General features: G+C 35.3%; 1 protein-coding gene across 2 annotated transcripts in view; it reads left to right on the top strand.

The window, feature by feature from the left end:
* The first annotated feature begins 20,483 nt into the window (after positions 1-20,483).
* The window catches only part of kif26ab (kinesin family member 26Ab), an 85,527-nt gene continuing 83,626 nt past the window's right edge, over positions 20,484-22,384 (top strand). The window contains exon 1 of one of the 2 annotated variants that reach the window (XM_052581318.1): positions 20,484-20,879. In XM_052581318.1, the coding sequence (XP_052437278.1) occupies positions 20,745-20,879 (135 nt within the window). In that variant the 5' untranslated portion in view covers positions 20,484-20,744. Of the gene's footprint in view, positions 20,880-22,141; positions 22,365-22,384 lie in introns of those variants that run through there. The other variant, XM_052581320.1, reaches the window with a different exon arrangement.

The raw sequence follows: 22,384 nt of genomic DNA on the forward strand, positions 1-22,384 counted from the left end.
AACTGGTTCAAACTATTGAGGGCAGTAAGATTTATTTATTTATTTATTGAAAAAAACAAAAAGTGGTAGTAAAATTTATTCATGAAATAAATGCTGTTCTTTTGACCCTTCTATTTATGACAGAATCCAAGTAAACAAACAAATAAATAAAAATGTATCACCGTTTTCCACAAAATTATTGAGCAGCACAACTGTTTTTAATATTGATGAAGAGATGTTACTTGAACACTAAATCAGCATTCAAATGATTTCTAATGGATCGTTTAAGACTGAAGTATTTATGCTTTTCAGATTTGCAATTAGGAATAAATTACATTTCAAAATGTGTTAAAATAGAAAACAGTTATATTAACTCTATTATTATTTTACAATATTTCTGTTTTTACTGCATTAGTATTGAGTAGAATGACATCAATAAATTAATAATTGATGTAAAAATGTTTTACAAGTTATGTTTTATTAATGTAACGTTTTGAGTTTTGAAGAAAGGCCACAGATGACTGTCTAAAGTGCTAAAGAAAGACCACTGATCAAATGACTAACAATCAAAGGTGATTTATTATGTGAATGACGTGTCAAACAACACACTGTCAAGCAGAAACAACATAATTTGCTGTCTCTCTCTGTCTCATTCATACCCATAGCAACATTGCTTGGTAAATGATACTTTGTCATTTAAACACATTGTTTGTTTTCCTATGGCACCTTTACACTTAAATGATCACAAGCATATATTTGGGATGCTGCTTTGAACAGTTGGGCCTCGTGTGTCTGTGTGTGTGTGTGTGTGTGTGTGTGTGTGTGTGTGTGTGTTGGGCTGCTTTGGCCCCTGCTGTTCTATTGATTCACTGAACAAGGCCCGGGCAGCACCCTCCTCCATGTCTTTATTCACTGGGAGGATGTCATGAGGCTTGGGAGGGATTTCTTTTTAAAAATGGTGAGATTAAAGCAATCTTTTCAACAAGCTATAAGCAGCCGCATGGCTCTATTAGCTCATCTGTTCACCTAACAATGGTGGCCCAATGTAACGGCACTTTGGGGCCACATGAATATTTATGCGCTTTTAGGATAAGCCACCCGTTTTTAATTAGGACATGGAGGTCATGCAAATCTGGCCACTCTCTGTGTTTAAACAGGGAAAATCCCCCGAGCGTGCCCCTCGATAACCCCCCGCTAACATGGTGCACATCCAGTCTGAATTCTGCATCTTCACAACATTTGCTCATCCCACCTCCTGCTCTCTAAAAAGCGTAATCATCTGCACTTTGCCTTTCACTTGAGGGGACGTCCCGCTGCTCAGACAGACGGCCCCTAAAATGGACATAATCCCCCTGACTCCCCTTCCTTTTTTAGAGAAAACCTCAGGTCCACCCATCTCTCAGTCTACAAAAAATATGTCCATTTGAAAAGAGCTATATTTATATATATATATTTTAACTAAATTCAACCAAAGATAATACTGCTTGTGTTTGAAGCTTTCATAAATATCACATATGTGTTGCCTGCAAATCGCCTGACATTATCACTAAACTTGACAGAACATGTTCATCACATGAAGATTTTTTAAAAGAGTATTTGTTCATATGACATACCTCACAAGAAAATGTTTGTGGAAATATAAGTGCAGACAGGATCAGATACTTTAGTGATTCCGTCCGTCCATCCATCCAATCGATCTGTCTATCTATTTACATTTTAATTGTAATATGTGAAAAGGAAACCTGGCTTTATCCAATGCAATCCAATACAGATTTCTGTTCTGGAAAGTATGCAAATTAGCCCCAAATCTAGTTGAAAATTGGTGCAGTTGTCTAATTTCCACATTTATTTATTTTTTCACATTTAAACAAGATCAGAAACGTGCTGTGATTAATCAACTGGAGAAACTATTGTGTTATCTATTATATTAGTATTATTCGATTTATCTTTACCCTATTTAAATGTAGTGTCTTGCCTTAAAATAATATTATATTATTTTTATATAATTTAAGTATAAACAATAGACAAAATACTAATGTTAATACTAATGTGTTATAAACTAATTGTAGGGAATCTTTGCCTTTGTTGTAAACCATCCATTGAAGAGGCCAGCAATATTATTGAATTTGTATTGATTTATATATATATATATATATATATATATATATATATATATATATATATATATATATATATATATATATACTGTAAATAATTATGGGTTCAAAAGATTTAAAATAGTAGCCATTAACATTGTGTTTTAATGTACTTTATGGGGTAAGTATCAAAATAAAATGTGGGGTGAAGCCTGAAGACATGCTCTGGAGGGCGCTGTTGATCGCAGGAGGGCAGTTTGTCATCCTTCCGGTCACATGAACGATTTTGTGGCCTTTGTAAGTGCAGTGTGTGCATGATAGAATCATATATTTGTCATATTTGTTTATTTAAAAACACATAGATTATAGCATTTTACCCAGCACTGTGTAAAAATACATATATTTATTTACACAAAACTGCTATACTACAATCAAATTCTGTCTTCCATATTTAACTGTTTAATTTGTCAAAGCTGTTGTTCAGAATGACGTAAACACAGGCAGAACAAACACGTAACTTGCTTGTACATCACTCGTCAAACAAGTCAGTACACGTTCAGTCGGCCCATAAAAGGTGTTCCAGTGAAGGATGACACAACTGAAATGATTAGAACCTGAGGAAAAATACAGTGAAGCACAATAAATGACATGTAAAATTACTGAAACAATATGTAAATTGAGTAATGGACAAGAAAATTTGCCTCGGGGTTGGTTGCCTCTGTTTTTATCTGTACAGAGGCAACCGTGTCACCAAAGTGGATACTAAAAGCTTTAGAGCATTCGCCTCACCAAACCTGCCAATGCTGAGGTCGACGCAGAGAGTAGTCCCAGGATTTCTTCCAACATTTATACATTGTTGCTATCAGAAATCTGTCTATGACGTTACTGATGCTTGAAAAAGAAATAAAGAAAACAAAATAAAACTATATAATTATATATATATATATATGAAGAGTTCAGATGCAAAAGCCTCTAAATGCCATCTGAAATTTTCATCTAAAATTGGGATTTTTATCAGGCTCCTATATTTATGTTCAGTTATTTCACTTTAATAGTCTGGCAAAGGACCTGCACATTGCCATTAAAGTAAAATGACTCAACCTAAGCATAGGAGCTTGATAAAAATCCTAATTTTAGATGCAAATTTCAAATGGCATTTAGAGGCTTTTGCATCTGAACTCTTCATATATATATATATATATATATATAGAGAGAGAGAGAGAGAGAGAGAGAGAGAGAGAGAGAGAGAGAGAGAGAGAGAGAGAGAGAGAGAGAGAGAGAGAGAGAGAGAGAGAGAGAGAGAATCATGTAGTGTGAAACAATGTGAATTTAGGAAAGCACAAATATTCCTTATAAACTCTCACTATACTGGATACATAAAGTATAAAGCCCATTTCTTTCACCGAAGAACAGAAAAAAACTTTGGTTATACATAATTAAGACAAAAAGTCATAATCATATTATTAAAAAATCTAATTATAAGAAAAGGTAGAAGAAATTAAGTAAACTTATAAGATGAAAATTAAAAAGTCATGGGATAAAAAGTCAAGATTTTGAGATACGAAGTCATGATTATGGCATAAAAAGTTAAACTCACGAGATACTTAAACATAATTATGACATAAAAATCACTTTTGAGATACGAAGTCATAAATATGGCACAAAAAGTCTAAATTATTAGATACAAAGTCATAATTCTGGCTTAGATTCTAATCTTATGAGAAACAGTCATAAATATGACATAAAAATGGCATAAAATGAAAAAATTATGAGATATTTAGTTATAATTATGGGATAAAAAGTCACAATTTTGAGATACTAAGTCATGCATAAAAATGCAAAAATATGAAATACACAGTCATAAATGTGGCATAAAATGTAAAAATTATGAAATGCTAAGTTATAATTATAGCACAAAATGTCAAAATTAGGAGACATGTCATGTCATGGCATAAAAATTCAAAATGAGATGCAAAGTCATAAATATGGCATAAAAATCAAAAGCGTGATATAGGAAGTCATAATTAGGACATCAAATGTCCTAACACTTTTAACACATAATTATGTTTTAACACTCATAATAATGGCATATAAAGTCACTCAAAACGATGAGATACTAAGGCAAAATTAACATAATTTTGGAATAAAAAGCATGAGATAACTGTAAATAAGTAAGCATATTTACTATAATTATGAGATAACAAATTGCAAAATAATGTGATATGGCATAAAATGTCAAAATAGTGAGTTACTAACTATGACATTAAAAGTCATATTTTTGAGATATTAAGTCAATTATAATGATTAGGAATTATTGGAAGTCATTGTTATGATATAAAATGTCAAAAAGAAAATTTTTCTCATAACCATGATTTTTCTAATAGCTATAACTTAGTACAGAATCTCATAATTTAGTCTTTTTCCATAAAAAAGTTATTCTATACTATGATAACTCTACTTGAATTAGTATGACATGTCATTTTACAGGATTCTGTTCCCAGTGTTTGTGATTCCTTCCATTCATAGCGAAAACCCTCAAAAGAGTTGTTTTCAGACTCTTTTCACAGAACAACAAACTGGACGCTTACCAGTCAGGTTTCATTCAGGCAAGTACACAGAGTGCAGTACAGTCAGTCACTGAAAAAGATGATTCCAAATCATCAGTTCTTAGTCCAAATTTTAAGTCTCTTTGGATAAAAGCATCTGCAAAATGACTAAATTTAAATGTATTTACAGATGTAAATTTAGATGAAAATGTATTGAATCTTCTTTAAAAAAAAAAGATTTCTGGTGATAAAATGAGCATTTCTTACTCTTTAGTTAACAGAGACACTGTGTGGGGACCCAACACAACTGCCATATTCACACAAATGAACCATGAACCACATGTCTTGAGAGTTTAATTCTCATTAAGACATTAAGATTTTTGAGCATTTCATAAATTGTGGATTATTTGGTCTGATGCTGTTGTTTGGTCTGTATGTATTGAGACAGAGTTATGAAGCATATCTAATTCTTTACAAAAAAGCAAGGAGTTGGCATTAGGGTTTACACCAGCTCTATTAACCTCAGTATGGGGGAAGGAGCAGGTATTTACTACCTCAATCTGGCTCTTGTGCCATGCGGTGCCTCATATTTTTTTATCTTCTTTAATGACCTCGGATTTTATGGCAGCTCCTTCACAAAAGCTTCCGTTTTATTTTATTTATGTATTTTTATTTTTGATGCCTCTTTGCATTCATAGTCTCAACCTTAATATTCAGAATCAGATTAAACTGCAGTGGAAATATGGAGAAATCAATGGACATTTATTTGTATTATATACTCTTTATAGTTGCTGCAATAGTCTAAAATGAAAAAATTGTAGTTGTTTACCAGTTATTAGACATTATTAGCGGCTTACCAAAGTTTCACTAATCATTCACAGCTGCCTATTATGTTATGTTATGCTATGTTGTTATATGTTATGCTATGCTATGCTATGCTATGCTATGTTATGTTATGTTATGTTATGTTATGTTATATGTTATATGCTATATGCTATGTTATATGTTATGTTATGTTATGTTATGTTATGTTGTATGTTATTTTATATGTTATATGTTAAGTTATGTTATGGTATGTTATGTTATGTTATGTTATGTTGTGTTGTGTTGTGTTATGTTATGTTATGTTATGTTATGTTATGCTATGTTATGTTGTATGTTGTATGTTGTATGTTGTATGTTGTATGTTATATGTTATGTTATGTTATGTTATGCTATGTTATGCTATATGTTATATGTTAAGTTATGTTGTTATGTTATGTTGTGTTGTGTTGTGTTGTGTTGTGTTATGTTATATGTTATGTTATGTTGTTATGCTATGTTATGTTATGTTATGCTATGCTACTTTATGCTATGTTATGTTGTATGTTATATGTTATATGTTGTTATGTTATGTTATGTTATGCTATGTTGTGTTGTGTTGTGTTGTGTTGTGTTGTGTTATGTTATATGTTATATGTTATGTTATGTTGTATGTTATGTTATGTTATGTTATATGTTATATGTTATATGTTATATGTTATATGTTATATGTTATGTTATATGTTATATGTTATATGTTATGTTATGTTGTATGTTATGTTATGTTATGTTATATGTTATATGTTATATGTTATGTTATATGTTATATGTTATGTTATGTTATGTTGTATATTATGTTATGTTATATGTTATATGTTATATGTTATGTTATATGTTATATGTTATATGTTATGTTATGTTGTATGTTATGTTATGTTATGTTATGTTATATGTTATATGTTATATGTTATGTTATGTTGTTGTATGTTATATGTTATGTTATGTTATGTTATGTTATGTTTTGTTATGTTATGTTATGTTATGTTATGTTATGTTATGCTATGTTATGCTATGTTATGTTATATATGCAGCTTCTGAAGTTTAGTAAACTATTATTGGCGTAATATCTTGTTGGCTAGCTATCAAGTAGATAAATCCTCGATTTGATCTTAAACAATACTGTCTTTGCCTACAATGTCTCTGAAATGTCCTTGAGCGTGCTGGTGTTTGGTAGCAGCTCCAGATGTGCCGTAGCAGGCGTGGGGTCCACCAGGGCTTTAATTTAATCTTCAGCGTCGTTAATTCTTTTCTCGGTGGGACTATTGGGCCACACACACCCTGAAGTATAACAATGTGGCGACGTGATGGGCTGGTCATCCCAATGGGACACTTCACAAGAAAGTGTAAAATTAAAACATTAAAAAGCTTGTGGTGTGTGCTAATGAAAGGATCCCACAAAGCCAAGCTGTGCTTCTCCACAAATCAGCATGAAATCACAATAGACCATCCTTGTTTTTGTGGGTCAATGACAAATGAGAGTGCCCATGAAAAAATTGAACTTTTTTTCTATGATATTTAAGAGATCTATTGAAATTGATTCACAGTGTTAAGGTTCTCCATGGATTATATTTTTAAAAACACTGTTTAAAACTTAATCTTAGAAATTTTGAAATGCATTTATTTAGGTTTCATAAGGACTTGAAACATGTAATGTAATGCAATCAATCAATAAAAAGTAATACCTTTTTTTTTTCGAATATATGAAAATCATCATATCATTATTCTTAATGAACAAATATTGTTACATTATATTTTTTGGTCACACTATAAAATATGGTACTTTACCTAAACTAACTTAACATTAACATTATATGATATCATTTATTTTTATATTTACATATTTCTACAAGCATTTGGGTCTGCGGTAACAGAAATAAAGCACAACATGCCCGCCTATGCAATGACTATGTAAGCCTTTGTCAAAGATGCTTACACGCGAGATAATTCTTCAAACTTCCTTACAGCACAAACTGTCAGTCAGGTCGGACCATCTGCCATTCAGCCACTTCCTCCAAACCAATATCCAAATACCTGTTTCAGACGAGTTTTAAGCCCAGTTCTGAGAATTTTCTTTTTTTAAACACATCACACATTCCTTAAAGCAAAGCCCTGAAGCTTGTTGGTAAAAAGGTGTATTTAGATAAGCCAATATTCAGGACTGAGACTGAGAAAGAAACCTACTATTCTCACCAAGACTGCATTTCATTAATAAAAATAGAGTTATAGGATATATATATATATATATATATATATATATATATATATATGTGTGTGTGTGTGTGTGTGTGTGTGTGTGTGTGTTTGTGTAGGTGTGTGTGTGTGTGTCTTCCATTTGAATATGTTTTAAATTGTAATTTATCACTGCTGGCAAAGCTGAATTCTGAGCTGCCATTACTCCATTCTTCAGATATTATTCTAATATGCTGATTTGGTACTTAAATTAATAGTACACTCAAAAATGTAAACTCTGTCATCATTTACTCACCCTCAAGTTGTTCCAGACCTGTAGGAATTTTCTTTTTTCTTTTGAACACAAAATAAGATATTTTGAAGAATACAGGTAACCAAACAGTTTCTGCTCCCCATTGATTTCCATTTGAAAAGCATTGGGGACCAACAACTGTATAGTGACTTGCATTCTCCAAAACATCTTTTTGTGTGTGTTTTGTGTTTTGTGTAGACAGGCCTATAAGGCTGGATGGTTTAGTGTGGCATTAGAATTCTTGTTTAAATGTATATGTAACTGAATGCATTGCTGTAACTGCCTGTTTTGTTGTTGTTTTTGCCTAGCTTGTGCGCGGGTGTGGAGCTGTGTGTGGGCATGTTGTATAACAGGTCTTTTATCATGTAACACATTTCTTCCCTTTACTCAGACTGACATCACTAAGGTGCTTCAAGTCATCTAAAGTGTTCGCCTTTTATGCAATTAACATTTTGGTTTTGTTCGCTAGAGCAGTTTATAGCATCCATGTCAATCTTTCCTTGCAAAGCTTTATTTAAACATTGCTTATAGGTCTGTTACAGTCTAAAGTTATTCTTTTTCGTCTTTTTTTTTTTTAGTTTTGTCCTTTTCCCCAATTTATGGACACATTTGTGAAGCTGTAGTAATATGAGAAATCAAAGTCTCGACTCATTCAGGAAACAGCGTTTATCTCACTGCCGATCTCCCTGTAATTCTGAGAACCCGCTGAAGCGATTTTTATGCTCCATCTCAATTGATGATTGGCCGACTCACTATGAAAAAAAAAAAAAGATTTATTTATTTTTTCCCCTAAGTGCTTGCCCTGGGCCTTAGGCAATTTGTGACATTAAGATATTAGCCTTTGAAATCACACCGCTGTTACAGGCTTTAAAACACTAATTCATCAACTTCACCGATACATTTCATGACATTAAAAAAAAAAAACATCTAATAATTCAGCATATAAAAATGCATTCTAAATGCAATTAATATCAACAATAACTTACATATCTCCTATGATAAGCATGTTTTAATTAAAATTTCATTATGACTTTTATTTAGAGAGCAAATTGTCCAATAGTCCAAAATGTAAGGGTGATACACCTGTCCTGATAAAATACAATAACAAATAAATGTAACACTTTAGTACATGGACCATTTTTCACTATTTATTAGTTGCTCATTAGCATGCCTATTATAAACATATTGGCTGTTTATTAGTATTTATGAAGCAAATATTCTGCATGACTGTATTCTGCATGCCTAAACATAACAACCAATTTACTAACTATTAATAATCAGCAAATTAAGAGTTTATTGAGGGAAAAGATTTAAATAAATGGTTTGTTAAAAGCAAGAATTGGACCTTAAAATAAAGTGTGATAAAAACATAAATAAAAAAAAATCATTAAAATTATGGTAGTTTAGGTAGTTATTAGGCATTAATAGTTTGGCATTTGTATTGTCATTATTATTCATTAGGAAAGAAATTTCTAATTAAATCCATATGAAACAAGCATATGACCATGACTTAAATCATATCAAACCAATGTGCAAAGATTACACATTCTAAACTGGATTTTTACTTTTATAATTTATTCAAAGCATTCCTGTTACAATGCACAATCCATACTTTGATCATTTTGTGCAAAATAAATAAATAAATAAATAAATAAATAAATAAATAAATAATTTGCTGAATATCTGTCACCCACTGAAGGGCTGTGTTAAGTGCCACTAGCCAGTATGTTAGCCAGATGACACAATACAGAACCTGGGCCTATATGGCAATTAACATATTTTATAAAAATGTTAAAAATGTGAATCTTAATGAACACATTATAATCTTTCTTACAGAGCAAATTATGCCACGACACAGGAAACTAGGACAAAATCTCCCCTTTTTACTCAAATCCTCTATGGACCATCAACAGCCTCTAAACGTCTTATTATTCTCTTTCTGTGGTGCAACACATGATCAGATCTACACGTGGTGTCATCCTCATTAAGAGAGCTTAAGGAGGTGTCTACAAATTAGCATAGTGTCGAAAGACAAAATGATTAGAAATGCTTAATTAGTTTAATCACTTGGAGACTTTGTTTAAATTAATATATGTTAGCCTTCATTTGCATTAAAATCCATTAAATAGTTTATTTACAAAAAAAAGTAATAAAAATATGAAAAATAATAATAAATCTGGTTGTGGTCCAGTTCTCAAGATGTGCATTCTCCTGCTAGAGTTGTGTTTAAGGAGTCGTCAATGAAACGCCGGAGTTCCACGTCTTTTCTGTTTGCGTTACAAGTCCAAACATGTTGCCCCCTTTTAAAAACAACGACAGGTTCAACTGACCTGGGAGCAGCTTTCGGTCTCGCTCTGAGTCATTAGAGCCTGATGGAAAACGCTTTTCTTTAAATATACAGTGACACAGGGTGACATTTCCTGGCGGGATTTCTGGGCGTACAAGATTTGCTTGGATCTGTTATTACTTTTCTAAAATAAAGATGTAAAAAAAAAAAAAAAATCAAAATTATAGAAAAAAAGGGGGAACAAGAGAAAAGAAAGGTGTGTTCTCTAAACCAGCCCTACCTGATTCAAGTTTCATGTCTGGCAGATACTCTGACTAGTGAAGAGAAACAGAACAAACTGGAAGGGTGACTGCCACCAGATTTGTCAGAGGTCGGTTGGGGAGGGCCAAACTCAGGTCTGAAGTACCTGAAATAGATAAGCGAACAACTACACCCAGATACTAAATAAGACTGCTGCATTATATTAGTACAAGTCATACTACTAAGATTAATAAGACTCCTAAGAAGGTTTAATTTTTGGTCTTTGTTAATACATTTTCAAATTAGTTTTCTAAGTGAGTAGACTTTCATCTGGTGGACAATAAAACAAAATCCCTTAGACTTACATTGAAAGAAGGACCTAAAAACCTTGTTGCATTGTACTGAAACAGCTATAAGGCTTTAATCAAGCCTGTACAACCAATGACAGCAAGTTTCCTAAAAATCAGACAGGACCTACAGTATCATAAATTTAAAGTCCTGCTTCAATATTAATTGCCGGCTGCACCTCTGCTCCACACCCTTATCCTGTGGCTTGAATTGAAATGACACTTACATACAATTAAATCAAGTTTACAATGATTTCTTAGGTGTCTCTGCGTGTCTAGACTTCTGCCGCTGATGTGCGATGGGCATTGATTTATTAAACCTGAGCCGTGATCTGCTTTAGCAATGATTATTAGTGATAAAACTGATAAAGCAGAAGTAGGCTTCTTTAAGTATACAAAAAAAGAAGAAGAAGTTTTATATATATATATATATATATATATATATATATATATATATATATATATATATATATATATATGTGTGTGTGTGTGTGTGTGTGTGTGTGTGTGTGTGTGTGTGTATTTTCTTTCTTTTTATTTATTATATAAAATATACAATAAATCGAAAGAAAGAAAGAAAGAAAGAAAGAAAGAAAGGTGTTAATATCAAAAATAATTAAATAAATAAATAATTGTAACTCATGTATCACCATCGGATATGAACCAGTCAAAATTAATGTCTTATCGCATGTATATTTTAATTTATTTGTTAGATGAGGGGAATGTAAAGAAATTAAAAACATAGGATGTGATCATATTTATTTTGCACTGTTTTCTGTCTTTACAAATTTATAAACTACATTAAACATTGACTAACAAAATGTTTAGTTTACTAATTGAATAGCAAATACTAAACTAATAAATTTGACTGTAACAAATTATTTTTATTAAGTTGGTCCATTTTTTCCACCCAAATTAGATCAGGGTGATTCTAGCCATTCTTGCCTTTAAAAACCTGATCATGGAGGCAAAAAAAAAAAAAAAAAAAAAATAATAATAATAATAATAATAATAATAATTCCAAAACACTGCTTGCTGGGCTCTGGAGACTAGATTATTATGGTAACCCAGAAAGAGAGTCTACCCTAAATTCACCCAGCATCAACTTTTGCATATACAAACAGCACTCACAATCTCTGAACCATTTAAAAATCGAGTTAGTTTTACACAGATTCAATTAAACAGATGTCAGTGGACCACAGACGACTCATAAGACTTATAATATATTTGTCTTTCTGTATGTCACTTTTCTTTGTGTACAGGTGTAATGATGTTGTGGAGGTGCTGAAGAAGACTGGAGCTCACCTCTTCCGTGATGAGCTGCAGGACACTCTCACACACACAAACACACACACATTTAATCTCACCCCCCTTCATCGGCAGTGTTTACTCAGGTCTGACCAGTCATTCAGGGACTTTCAAACAACATTACATTGAGACAGCAAAGATATTCCTGGAATCTGGATCTAATCACGGCAAAAGGTGTCTTGTTGACGATCAAACCTTCAGTCAGTCAGCTGTGTGTCTCCAATCTGTAATGCAAAGCAAATGACGGCCAAGTGACAATTTAATAAAGAGCAAGAATTATTAAATTCTTCCAAACAATTTGCTGTTTATAACATTCAGGTGAGGAATATGCAAAAGTAAAGATTTTAGCGCTCTTAGCAAATGGTAGGAGCGAAGGAGCCATGGAGAACGGGAGCGGTGGATTGAAGGAGCATCTAAGGGTGCGTAAACACAGCTAAGCAGCAAGGTACAACATTAGACAAAATTCGGTAATGCCTAGGTAGCTGCCTCACTGCCTTGCTGCCTTATGAGGCAATGCCTTTGCAGGCAGTGTCTTTGCATGAAGGCACTTCATGAAACTGATTTCGGACAGGCTTCTGAAGCAGCGTAATGGTTTAGTGATCTACAACAAAATAGAACGAGTTTTGATGACAACTAAATGAATGTTTAATTATTATAATACTGATTTCTCACTAGAAATAAAATCAAAAGAGCAGAAAGTTAGTCAGTAAAACATACATTTACACACAAACTGACCACCAAACGGCATCTTAATTTTTGTTACTTTTTTTTTTTATCTCAAATGTCATTGAATGCAATGCACAGGATTGTGGGAAAAAGGGCGATGAAGGATACATCTATGCTGCCTTCAAAATTCAATCAGTAACAGGTACCTCCGGAGACAGAAAGTGAAGCAGAATTTTTATTAGGACGTGCCTCGATGCCTTCCTGCCTTCGAATGCTGCTTCCAAATACAGCATTTTAGAGCTTTTGGAAGCAGCCCCTGACTGAGGTGACCGGGACTCCCTGCTAGTGCTGACAGTAAAGTCTTTCCATACTATTAAAGTTTATAAAAAGTTTGTTTCACAGTGGTTTAAATTGCTTTTGCCCTTAAAATGTAAAATTAATTGGAAATAACTTTCAAAAACGACGTGTTTATAAACCAAAAATGACATTAATTTAGTGAGATGTCATTGTTTTAAATATGTTTCATTGCTAGAAATGTAAATTAAAACGGTCAAACACAAAGCTATTGCTAAATCACTTACTTGGATTACTTTCAAATTAACCAACAAATTAACAAAATAAATTTGCAGGCTTACGTTTGATTTTGTGTTGAGCACAAAGACAAATATAAATGTTCATAATTAGTGACTTACAAACAGTTTGTCAATTGCCATTGTATAATCAAAACCCAATAATGAAGAAAAACTATAAATGATGACTCAGATCTCTGAATGACTCCATTTGGTTAAAATCTTCCATCCTTTGATCACAAGAATGTTTAAATACCAGCCTACAAAACTCTGTGGAATGCTACTGAGGATTCAAATGTAATCATGGAATTTAAGTTTTCTGCCACTTGGTTTGATATTTTATATTTAATACACTGAAATTCAAGTGGCCAAATAAACTTTGGGTCCACTTTATGTTTACAAGACCATGCTGATGATAAAGACTATATGGACTAAACTAACTTATAAGAGAACAGCGAGGTAAATCGGACATGTAAGATGAGGCGCTGATTACTCTTTCTGCCCAGGAACCCAGAAAAGCCTGTCGGACCTGAAGAGTTGTCATTCCAGTCTGAATGAAAAGCCCAGTGTGAACTTTACACGCACCTCGGGTATAAATAGACTTACAGCATACACAACTTGTGTCTATCGACGAGCTGAGGCCGTTCCAGAAGAACTGTTGGCGCTTTAGAATCAGCCTTGTGTCGTCTTGGAACGCTTATGATGGATGGGTGACGTGAAGCAGGTGCTCCAAGAGACATTTGTTAATCGAGACATTGCTTTTTAAAGAGGAAATACCTTCCCGAAGTTATGGCGCAAGCGTTAAGATGTCGTTAAGCGTCGCGTTACCACAATAAGCGTAGCTTTTTTAACGTTAAACGTAGTTCAACTCCTAGAAACACATGTCAAGAGTTTCCGTTCCTCTCCGTCATGATGTTTTTTGTTCGCAAGGAACGCGTCCTGTGTGGACAGCCCCACAGCTGAAGAGGAGGTCCTGGAGAGCTTCAGATGTGGATGCCGTCGGGTCTCTTCTGGTCTCTCTGGTGCAGTGGTTCTTAACAGTTCAACAGTTCTATCTCAAAATTGTGAAATGTTTAGGACCACTTGATCAGGGAGACACTGGCATCGGCTTAGAGCAAAGATGAGATGATAATGTGCTTTGCGACGATTCCTTAGATCTGTAAATTTTTAACAACTTTTCAAACGTTTCAACAGGTGTGTAAACTTCAACGCTGGAGATGGGGTTATGCTTCATTATGACGTCATTTACCCCAGTTTAAATTGTTATAAAGAGTAAATTATTTTCAAGTATTGCTTGTTTCTGATGATGAAGACATGCTGAATGCTAAAACCCGATCTCATGAAAGTGGGTATCAATAGACTTTGGCCTGCATATGATAAGGTTTGTGGGGTAGATACGGATCATATTCACACCACAAAATTGCATGCCATATGCATCATATGCACGCCAAAGTTAGTTTCTGCGTATCAATGGCACGATTTTCTGTTTGTATTTGGCGTGCAATGTATACGCATTTTCATTTATAATTCAAAGCGTAGCGTATGCTTTTGACATCATTCTCCTTAGCGTAAAGCTTGGACTTTCATTTTGAATATATATATATTGACGTGTTGACGGTTATTTGACGTGGCCACCAATGTGACAGTCTACTTCAGATTTTCACATTTTATTCAATATGTTAGCCTACTTGCTGTTTGTAACTTATAACTGTAACTGTTTGTAACTTACCTTATATGTATAAGTTAGTCCTAATTATTACAGTGTCTTTTAGATTTTCAACATTTTTATTAATTTGTCTGTTTATTATTATTATTACATTATTATTATTGTTGTTATTTTATATATATATATATATAATTATATCATTTGTATGAGCTCGTCTGACACATTAAAGACATTAAAAAAAACCAAAAAACTTTGATGTCTTTATCTCTTGTGCCCTCTTGTGTTCCCCTGTGTAACTTTTAATACTACCACTGATTTGTAATCAGCTGCTTAACATGTATTTTAATTTTGCCTGTTCATTGTCAACATATATCAGCTTTATGCTCCATCAAAACCCTCTCCTTATCTTAAGGGTAACAGGACACCCACACAGCAAACTGACCGGTGGCTGCAGTGTGTCGTCAGTGGTGTGCTGTCCGTGGTGCTGAAGCTCGTAAGTCTCATGGGGACCTTTGACGGCCTTTGCTTGGACACATGATTAAATTGTCCGAATCTTAAGATCTAACACTTTGTCTTAAGGTTTGACAACGGCACGACTAAGTAACGAGAGCGAACAAACGCAGATGAGCACAAACTGTCATGCAAATCAATAGTCACAATTATCGCGTCTCAACAGTTCCATCAGTTCATTAAGCAGGGGAACGACCGACCTGTGACCCTGCTTTTAATTAGAGTCCGATGACACCATATAGAGAGGCTCCAAGCTGTGCATCAAACACCCACTGTACACATATCAAACTGTTTGTGGACAAATCGATTGTGCATGTGTCTTGTAATCAAGAGGGGCAAAATAGAGGGGACTGGAGAAACATCTCATGAATTGCAAATTAAAATGGATCCCATAAAGATTAACCCATGGCACATACAGAGCAAACAAATGACATTTTATCAAAGAGCATCCGTGTTTACATAACTGAATTTTTATATAGCCTACAGTACATTCGTTTTAATAATAAAAAGACAAAACTATTAAAATTTATTTGATCATGCTGCACATTATTCAACTGCTGTTGTTGAGTCATTAAATACAAACAAACAAGGTATTTTGAGTCATGTCCCAGCTGACCCCCCCCCCCCAAAAAAAAACAAAAACAAACAAACAAACAAACAAATCAAAAAACACCTGAAACATGATCACTGTGCAAAGATGTTTAGCGTGGTTTTGACCACTTAGGACACTAGCTGACTAAAGCCATTGACCAGCTTAAACCAGTTAGGCCCAGATGCGGCTCGTTTGTACTTTTGTCGCAAATGTTTGTATCATTTTAATGCCAGATGAAAATGCGCACTTTGACTTAAACTTGCAAATTTCAATATGCACGTGCAGTTTTCTCGATACCCCAACCTTTTTGTTTGTGCCTTAATGGCTCCCCCCATAATTCACTCCAAAAACTCGCTCCAGTCGAACGCTTCAGTGCAACCATATTTTGCTGTCCCTTGTTATTGATAAATAATTCATGAGCGCTCAATCCAATCAGTTATTCTGTTTATCCGACTCCTCTCAGGCGCTAGTCGCTTTCTTTCTTCTTGATCTCAGAGGCGCGTCCTAAATAGCGGCAATATTCGCTAAACGCTCAATATTCGCACCCCACTGGCAGAGCTCAGTATTTTGAGTCAGGGTGGAAGATATTTCAACAGTCTTAACGAGAAGCCCGGAGCGATTCGCGTACATGCGCAAGGGCAGCAGATGTCGAGCAGCGCTCCCGTGAGACCAGATCTGCGGAATTTCATCATCGTGTCGGGATGACCCTGTGCTATCCTGGAGAGGAGAGCGAGAGAAAGGCTTGTGTACGTGGTAAATCACCTTTACAATGGATTGTAATCATGAGGCCCTGAAGGACTAATGCATGAGCGACCCCCTTCCCCATCCAAACTAATCTGAAACACTGCTGGCTATCAATACAACTTACGACTTTGTATATTGGGCCAAGCTGATGAGCCAGTATCACTTCCAATTCACAATCAGACTTGACAACAGTCAACTGCCTAATTCTCTTTAATCGCACCGACAAAACCCAGCTCCTTCAAAAGACAGTCCACAGGAACGAGTATATTATTGCAATAATGCGTGCCTGCTTATCTACAGCATGCTCCTCTGTATGCTCGAGATAAGAGTTTTTATTAAGAGGGCAGCAGTAATGTCCTGTGTTCGGCTTTCAAAGCCCAGCAAATAACCGACTTTATCTTGCGTATTAAGCTTCGTATTTAAGCTGCTCAATAACAGACCGGTTTTGCATTCGGCTGCTCAGAAAGCACGCACCAGGGAGCCCTTTCGGTGGATCCGCTTTGGTGTTGGAGGATCTGGCGTTCAAAAATAATGGCAAGTTTTGAAACTAGCCTTTCATCGCCACTCAGCACGCTATAAAAGACATTTTATGTCGGAAACATATAATAAATAAATAAATACGTGGCATTTTCAAAAGTTTCTCAAAAACAAATAAGGCCAAGCATTCTACTTTTTGACAGTTGTCACTTTGAAAGCCACATATTGTATCTTTCCAGTAAACAATGGTTTAAAACAATGAATAAAATAATTAAATGAAATATCTTTGTTTATCTATTAAAATATGATGAGATTATATTGTCTAGTGCACAGACCTTGTGTTCTATTAAAACACCCTTACACTCTAAAAAATGCTGGGTTAAATATGGACAAAACCTAGGGATTGGGTGCCCACCCACTGGGTTTATCCATATTTTACCCAGTGCTAGCAATTTATCCAGCAATTTATGTATTTATTATTATTATTATTATTATTATTATTATGTAGTTGTTGTTGTTGTTGTTGTTGTTGTTTTTTTAGTGTAGATATCACATGTGGGTTCTCAAATAAGAATCAGATTTAAACGAACAGATCACATAATAAAAATAAAATTTGCTGAAGATAACTTCCTCAAAGCCATCATAAAACACTTGGCTGTGAATAGGTGCCGTCAAAATGAGAGTCTGATAAGATAAAAACATCACAATAATCCACACCAATTCAATTCATCAAATGATATTTTGTGAAGCAAAAAATAAATAAATAAATAAATGTGTTTCTACTTTTTTCTACTAAATATTTTCTCTTGTAAATTGTGATTGATCTCTGCATATTTCTCCCCTGATTCAGACGAGACAACAATTTTATGGACAGAAAAGTCATATTTAGCTGAAACAATGGTTTTATGATAAAAACGTCTTGATAGATTTGTTTCTTACAAGCACCCAGCTTTTCACTTGATGGACTGGAGTCGTGCTGATAATCAGCTTTTTATACTCTCATTCTGACGGTACCCATTTACTGCAGAGGATCCACTGATTAAACTACAGCTTTGAAAAGTAACTATGGCTTATAAAAAATAAAAAAATAAAAAAATACATGTATAGACATACAGTGGGACGAAATATTTTGCCTCACAGGACCACGGCGCTACATAAATACATAAATACATAAATACATCAATGAAGTGAAACAGTATAAACCTATACACAACTAACCTACTGGCAGATTTTGACTATAAATATACTATATATAAGTAAATGTTTACCTATACATAAACGAAAAAATACAAACTATGTGAATGCTCCACATAAATACTGTGCTTATACTGACAGATTTTGACTATAAATATACTATATATACTGTATATATATATATATATATATATATATATATATATATATATATATATATATATATATATATAAATCTTGGCTGGGGAACAGTGCAAGATGATTTGTAATGCATGAGTATGTGAACATAGACATATTACTGAGTCATTTTTGGGATTATGTACACAAAGCAGTGTGTGTGAACAGTGTCTAGTGCACATAGAGGAGAGTGTGTTACTACAGGTGGTTTGTACAGATATCTTCAACACCTCGCTGAACCGCAGGCAGTCGTCCCCACTGTTCTCAAATCCCCAGCAATCATACCGGTACCAAAGAAATCACCTGTGTCCTGTCTAAACGACTACTGTCCCATAGCACTAATTCCAATCATGATGAAGTGCTTTGAGAGGTTAGTAATGCACAAGATCAACCCCCCTCCCACTCAACACACTCGATCCGCTCCAGTTTGCATACCATCCAAACCGCTCTACAGATGATGCTGTTTCTTCGACCCTCCTCCTGGCTCTTACCTACCTAGAGAATAAAGACTCCTATGTTAGAATGCTGTTCATCCACTTCAGTTCAGTATTCAACAGTATAATCCCACAACAGCTCATCAATAAACTAAACTTTCTGGGCCTAAACATCTCCCTCTGTAATTGGATACTGGACCTCCTAACTGGAAGACCTCAGTCAGTGTCGGCCACAACACCTAGAGCACTACCACACTTAGCATAGGTGCTCCACAAGGCTGTGTGGTTAGCCCGCTGCTCTTCATGCTGCTGACCCACAACTGCACTGCCAAGTTCAGCTCCAACCACATCATCAAGTTTGCAGATGACATAACTGTGGTAGGACTCTTCAGCAACAGCGAAGAAACGCACAAGAGAGAGGAAGTGGTGCCACTAACAACCTGTCCCTCATTGTGAGTAAGACAAAGTAGGATAAGATGGACTTCAGGAAAAACTCCAGCCCCCACTGAGCATTGACAGCTCGACTGTTGAGAAAGTCAGCAGCACTAAATTTCTGTGGGTGCACATCACAGAGTATCTCACCTGGACCACCATCACCATGTCACTCTCCAAAGATGCACAGCAGTGCCTACACTTTCTCAGCCGGCTGAATAGAGTCTCCTTCCAACCATCCTCACTACTTCCTACAGGGGCACTAGATCATCAGAGCCCCTCTCTCCTCCATCCTGGACATTTTCCTTACATGATGCTCCAGCAAACCCAACAGTATTGTGAAGGACCCCTCCCATCCCTCCTACAGTCTCTTCCAGCTCCAACCATCAGCAAGATGGTACCGGAGCCTCAGATCCCGCTTCGCTTCCCCCAGGCTGTGAGAGCCCTGAACTCAAATCACCCCGCCCCCCTCTGAAAGCCCACACAAACCCCCAACTCCTGACATGGACCATCTCATCCCCCCCCACCAACACCCCCAACCTTACCACATCACAGAAAAACTGTCTGAAACTCTCTTAATTTGTTCAATTCGAATTGTAAGCTACTACAGTCTCCCTCTCCAGTGTAATGTTGCGCGTTGCAGCGAGCAGCGCGCACTGGATGAGCATCAAACGGAAGAGGGACCACACTAGACACGAGGATGTCAGAGAGAGAGAGAGAGAGAGAGAGAGAGAGAGAGAGGTGGAGTTGTTCGAGGTAGTCTCCTCAACAGGCTTGCTCGAGTTCAGTCCTAGACCTGCAGTGTAGACATGGCAAGGCGTGGACAGCCTATCCCACAAGGATGTATGCCATGAGCGTGTGGATCAACTATGGATTATATGGGGTTCCTGCGTGCTTTAACGAGTGCCAACATTTGGATGTATGATAGTATACGTGGCAAGTAATTTGGAACAGAAACCGGACGATCTAAATGAGTCAACAGTTGGATGTACCTGAGAAGGAACCTCTGGATAAGACCATGACGATGTTTGGAATCAGAGAGAACCATCTGTAAAATGACTCGGAACTCCACAGCACTGCGATGACTTCTCAACGTTTTCTGTAAGCTGGGCGAGGAAATTTATCCAGAGCTGCACAATGGATTTACAAAACTCTAACGGGTCATCTGGGTCGGACAAGCAGAAGCCCAGTTTGATAGACTTGGGGACGTTTTTCGTGGACGCTGACATCATTTTTGGATTTACTAGTCATCTGTTAAAGCGAAAAGCCAAGGTAAGCCTTTGAGAACGGACAAAAGACTCCACAAGTTGAATCATATAGAGCTCTGAAGACTCCACGTGGGTTCTGTCGCTTAAAAATGAATACTAAGTTTTCAATGGTTATGATGTAGCGGTTTGTTAATTTCAGCACCACGAACAGCTCTCTTCCATTAATTGCGCTTTTAGCAACTTCCCTAAAACATACTAAATACATTACATTACAATACAGTAAGTATATCAGATAAAGACCTTCATTTTGAACAATATATATATATTTTTATCTGTAAGTGAATTTGTGCTTGATTAAAAGTTTCTCAGCGATCGTCTGATTTTAGTAGTTTAACTCTAGTACCACAACGTTTTCCGTTTAAATCATAAAAATGAGAAAGACTTAAAGCCAAAACATATCAATCAGATTTTTTAATACCACTAAAAACTACTAATACGGTCCTCAAAACAGACAATAATGTTCAACTAAAGGTTCTGTTTAAGTTATATGCTACAAATATTATAGATGGTCACGAAAGCTAAATTTCTGTTTTAGCAGTTTTCTTCGCCCACCTTAAACGGTCCGTTATTGATGGTTTATTGGACTAGTTGCGCTGTCACAGACAAAGGACTGAATGTTTTTTTTTTTTTTTTTTGAGGCAGGAGATTGACAGTATTTGGATGGCAATTTAATGTCACGTGATCCCAGCATATACAACCTCGACATAAAATATTTAGAGATGAGTAATGAAATATTCAAACATTCACACAATTTATTGCAAACCAAGATGTTTCTAAGATGCAGTTGAGTTAAAAACCAGAGGGTGGCGCCAGAGTAATGAACAAAAGACTCCAACAGACCCGCAATCCCAAAGTCAACACAAGTGAACTGTATCATAAAAGATGACGTAATTTATGTTTAAATTCTATATATATAGACATACATACAAATTACAAATGGGAAGGATGAGTGCATAGGCTGTTACTTACAATAATATTTGTTTTACTTTTCTTTTTTATTATGAACCAGACATGCAGTAATGATTTTAAGCAATTTTGATAAGATCACATGAGTCACTCACACTATTACAAACTCAAAATCGATCAAACTGTGAATTCGCTAATTCATTTTAATCAATATTATTTTCACTTTTTGTTTGTACAAACGCAGTCTAAGCTCTCTGAAACAGAGTCTGACTAGCTACTGAGCGCTCAGCTCCACCCCTCCATCCAAGTGACTGAGCCGCGCACATTGACAGCAGTCAAACTTCTCTCCCGCGTACGTGCGTCGTCATGGAACTAAAGCAAAGCAAAACTTCACGGGAATTGAGTTGTGCTTTTTTCCTTTGCTCTCCCACTGACTATCCATGAACTGTGTTCCTAATCATTGAGTGTAGACAAACAGAGAAGCAATAAAGTGCACTAGATGTCCGCGTTTTGGTCAATTATCGAGATGATGGATTTAACACAGGGGAACGCGCGAGGAGAGTTCAAGATCAGTCGGTCAACTGTAAGTCCTCTGATAAACAG

Source organism: Carassius gibelio, chromosome B17 (genome assembly GCF_023724105.1).
Source record: "Carassius gibelio isolate Cgi1373 ecotype wild population from Czech Republic chromosome B17, carGib1.2-hapl.c, whole genome shotgun sequence".
NCBI classification, from domain to species: Eukaryota; Metazoa; Chordata; class Actinopteri; order Cypriniformes; family Cyprinidae; genus Carassius; species Carassius gibelio.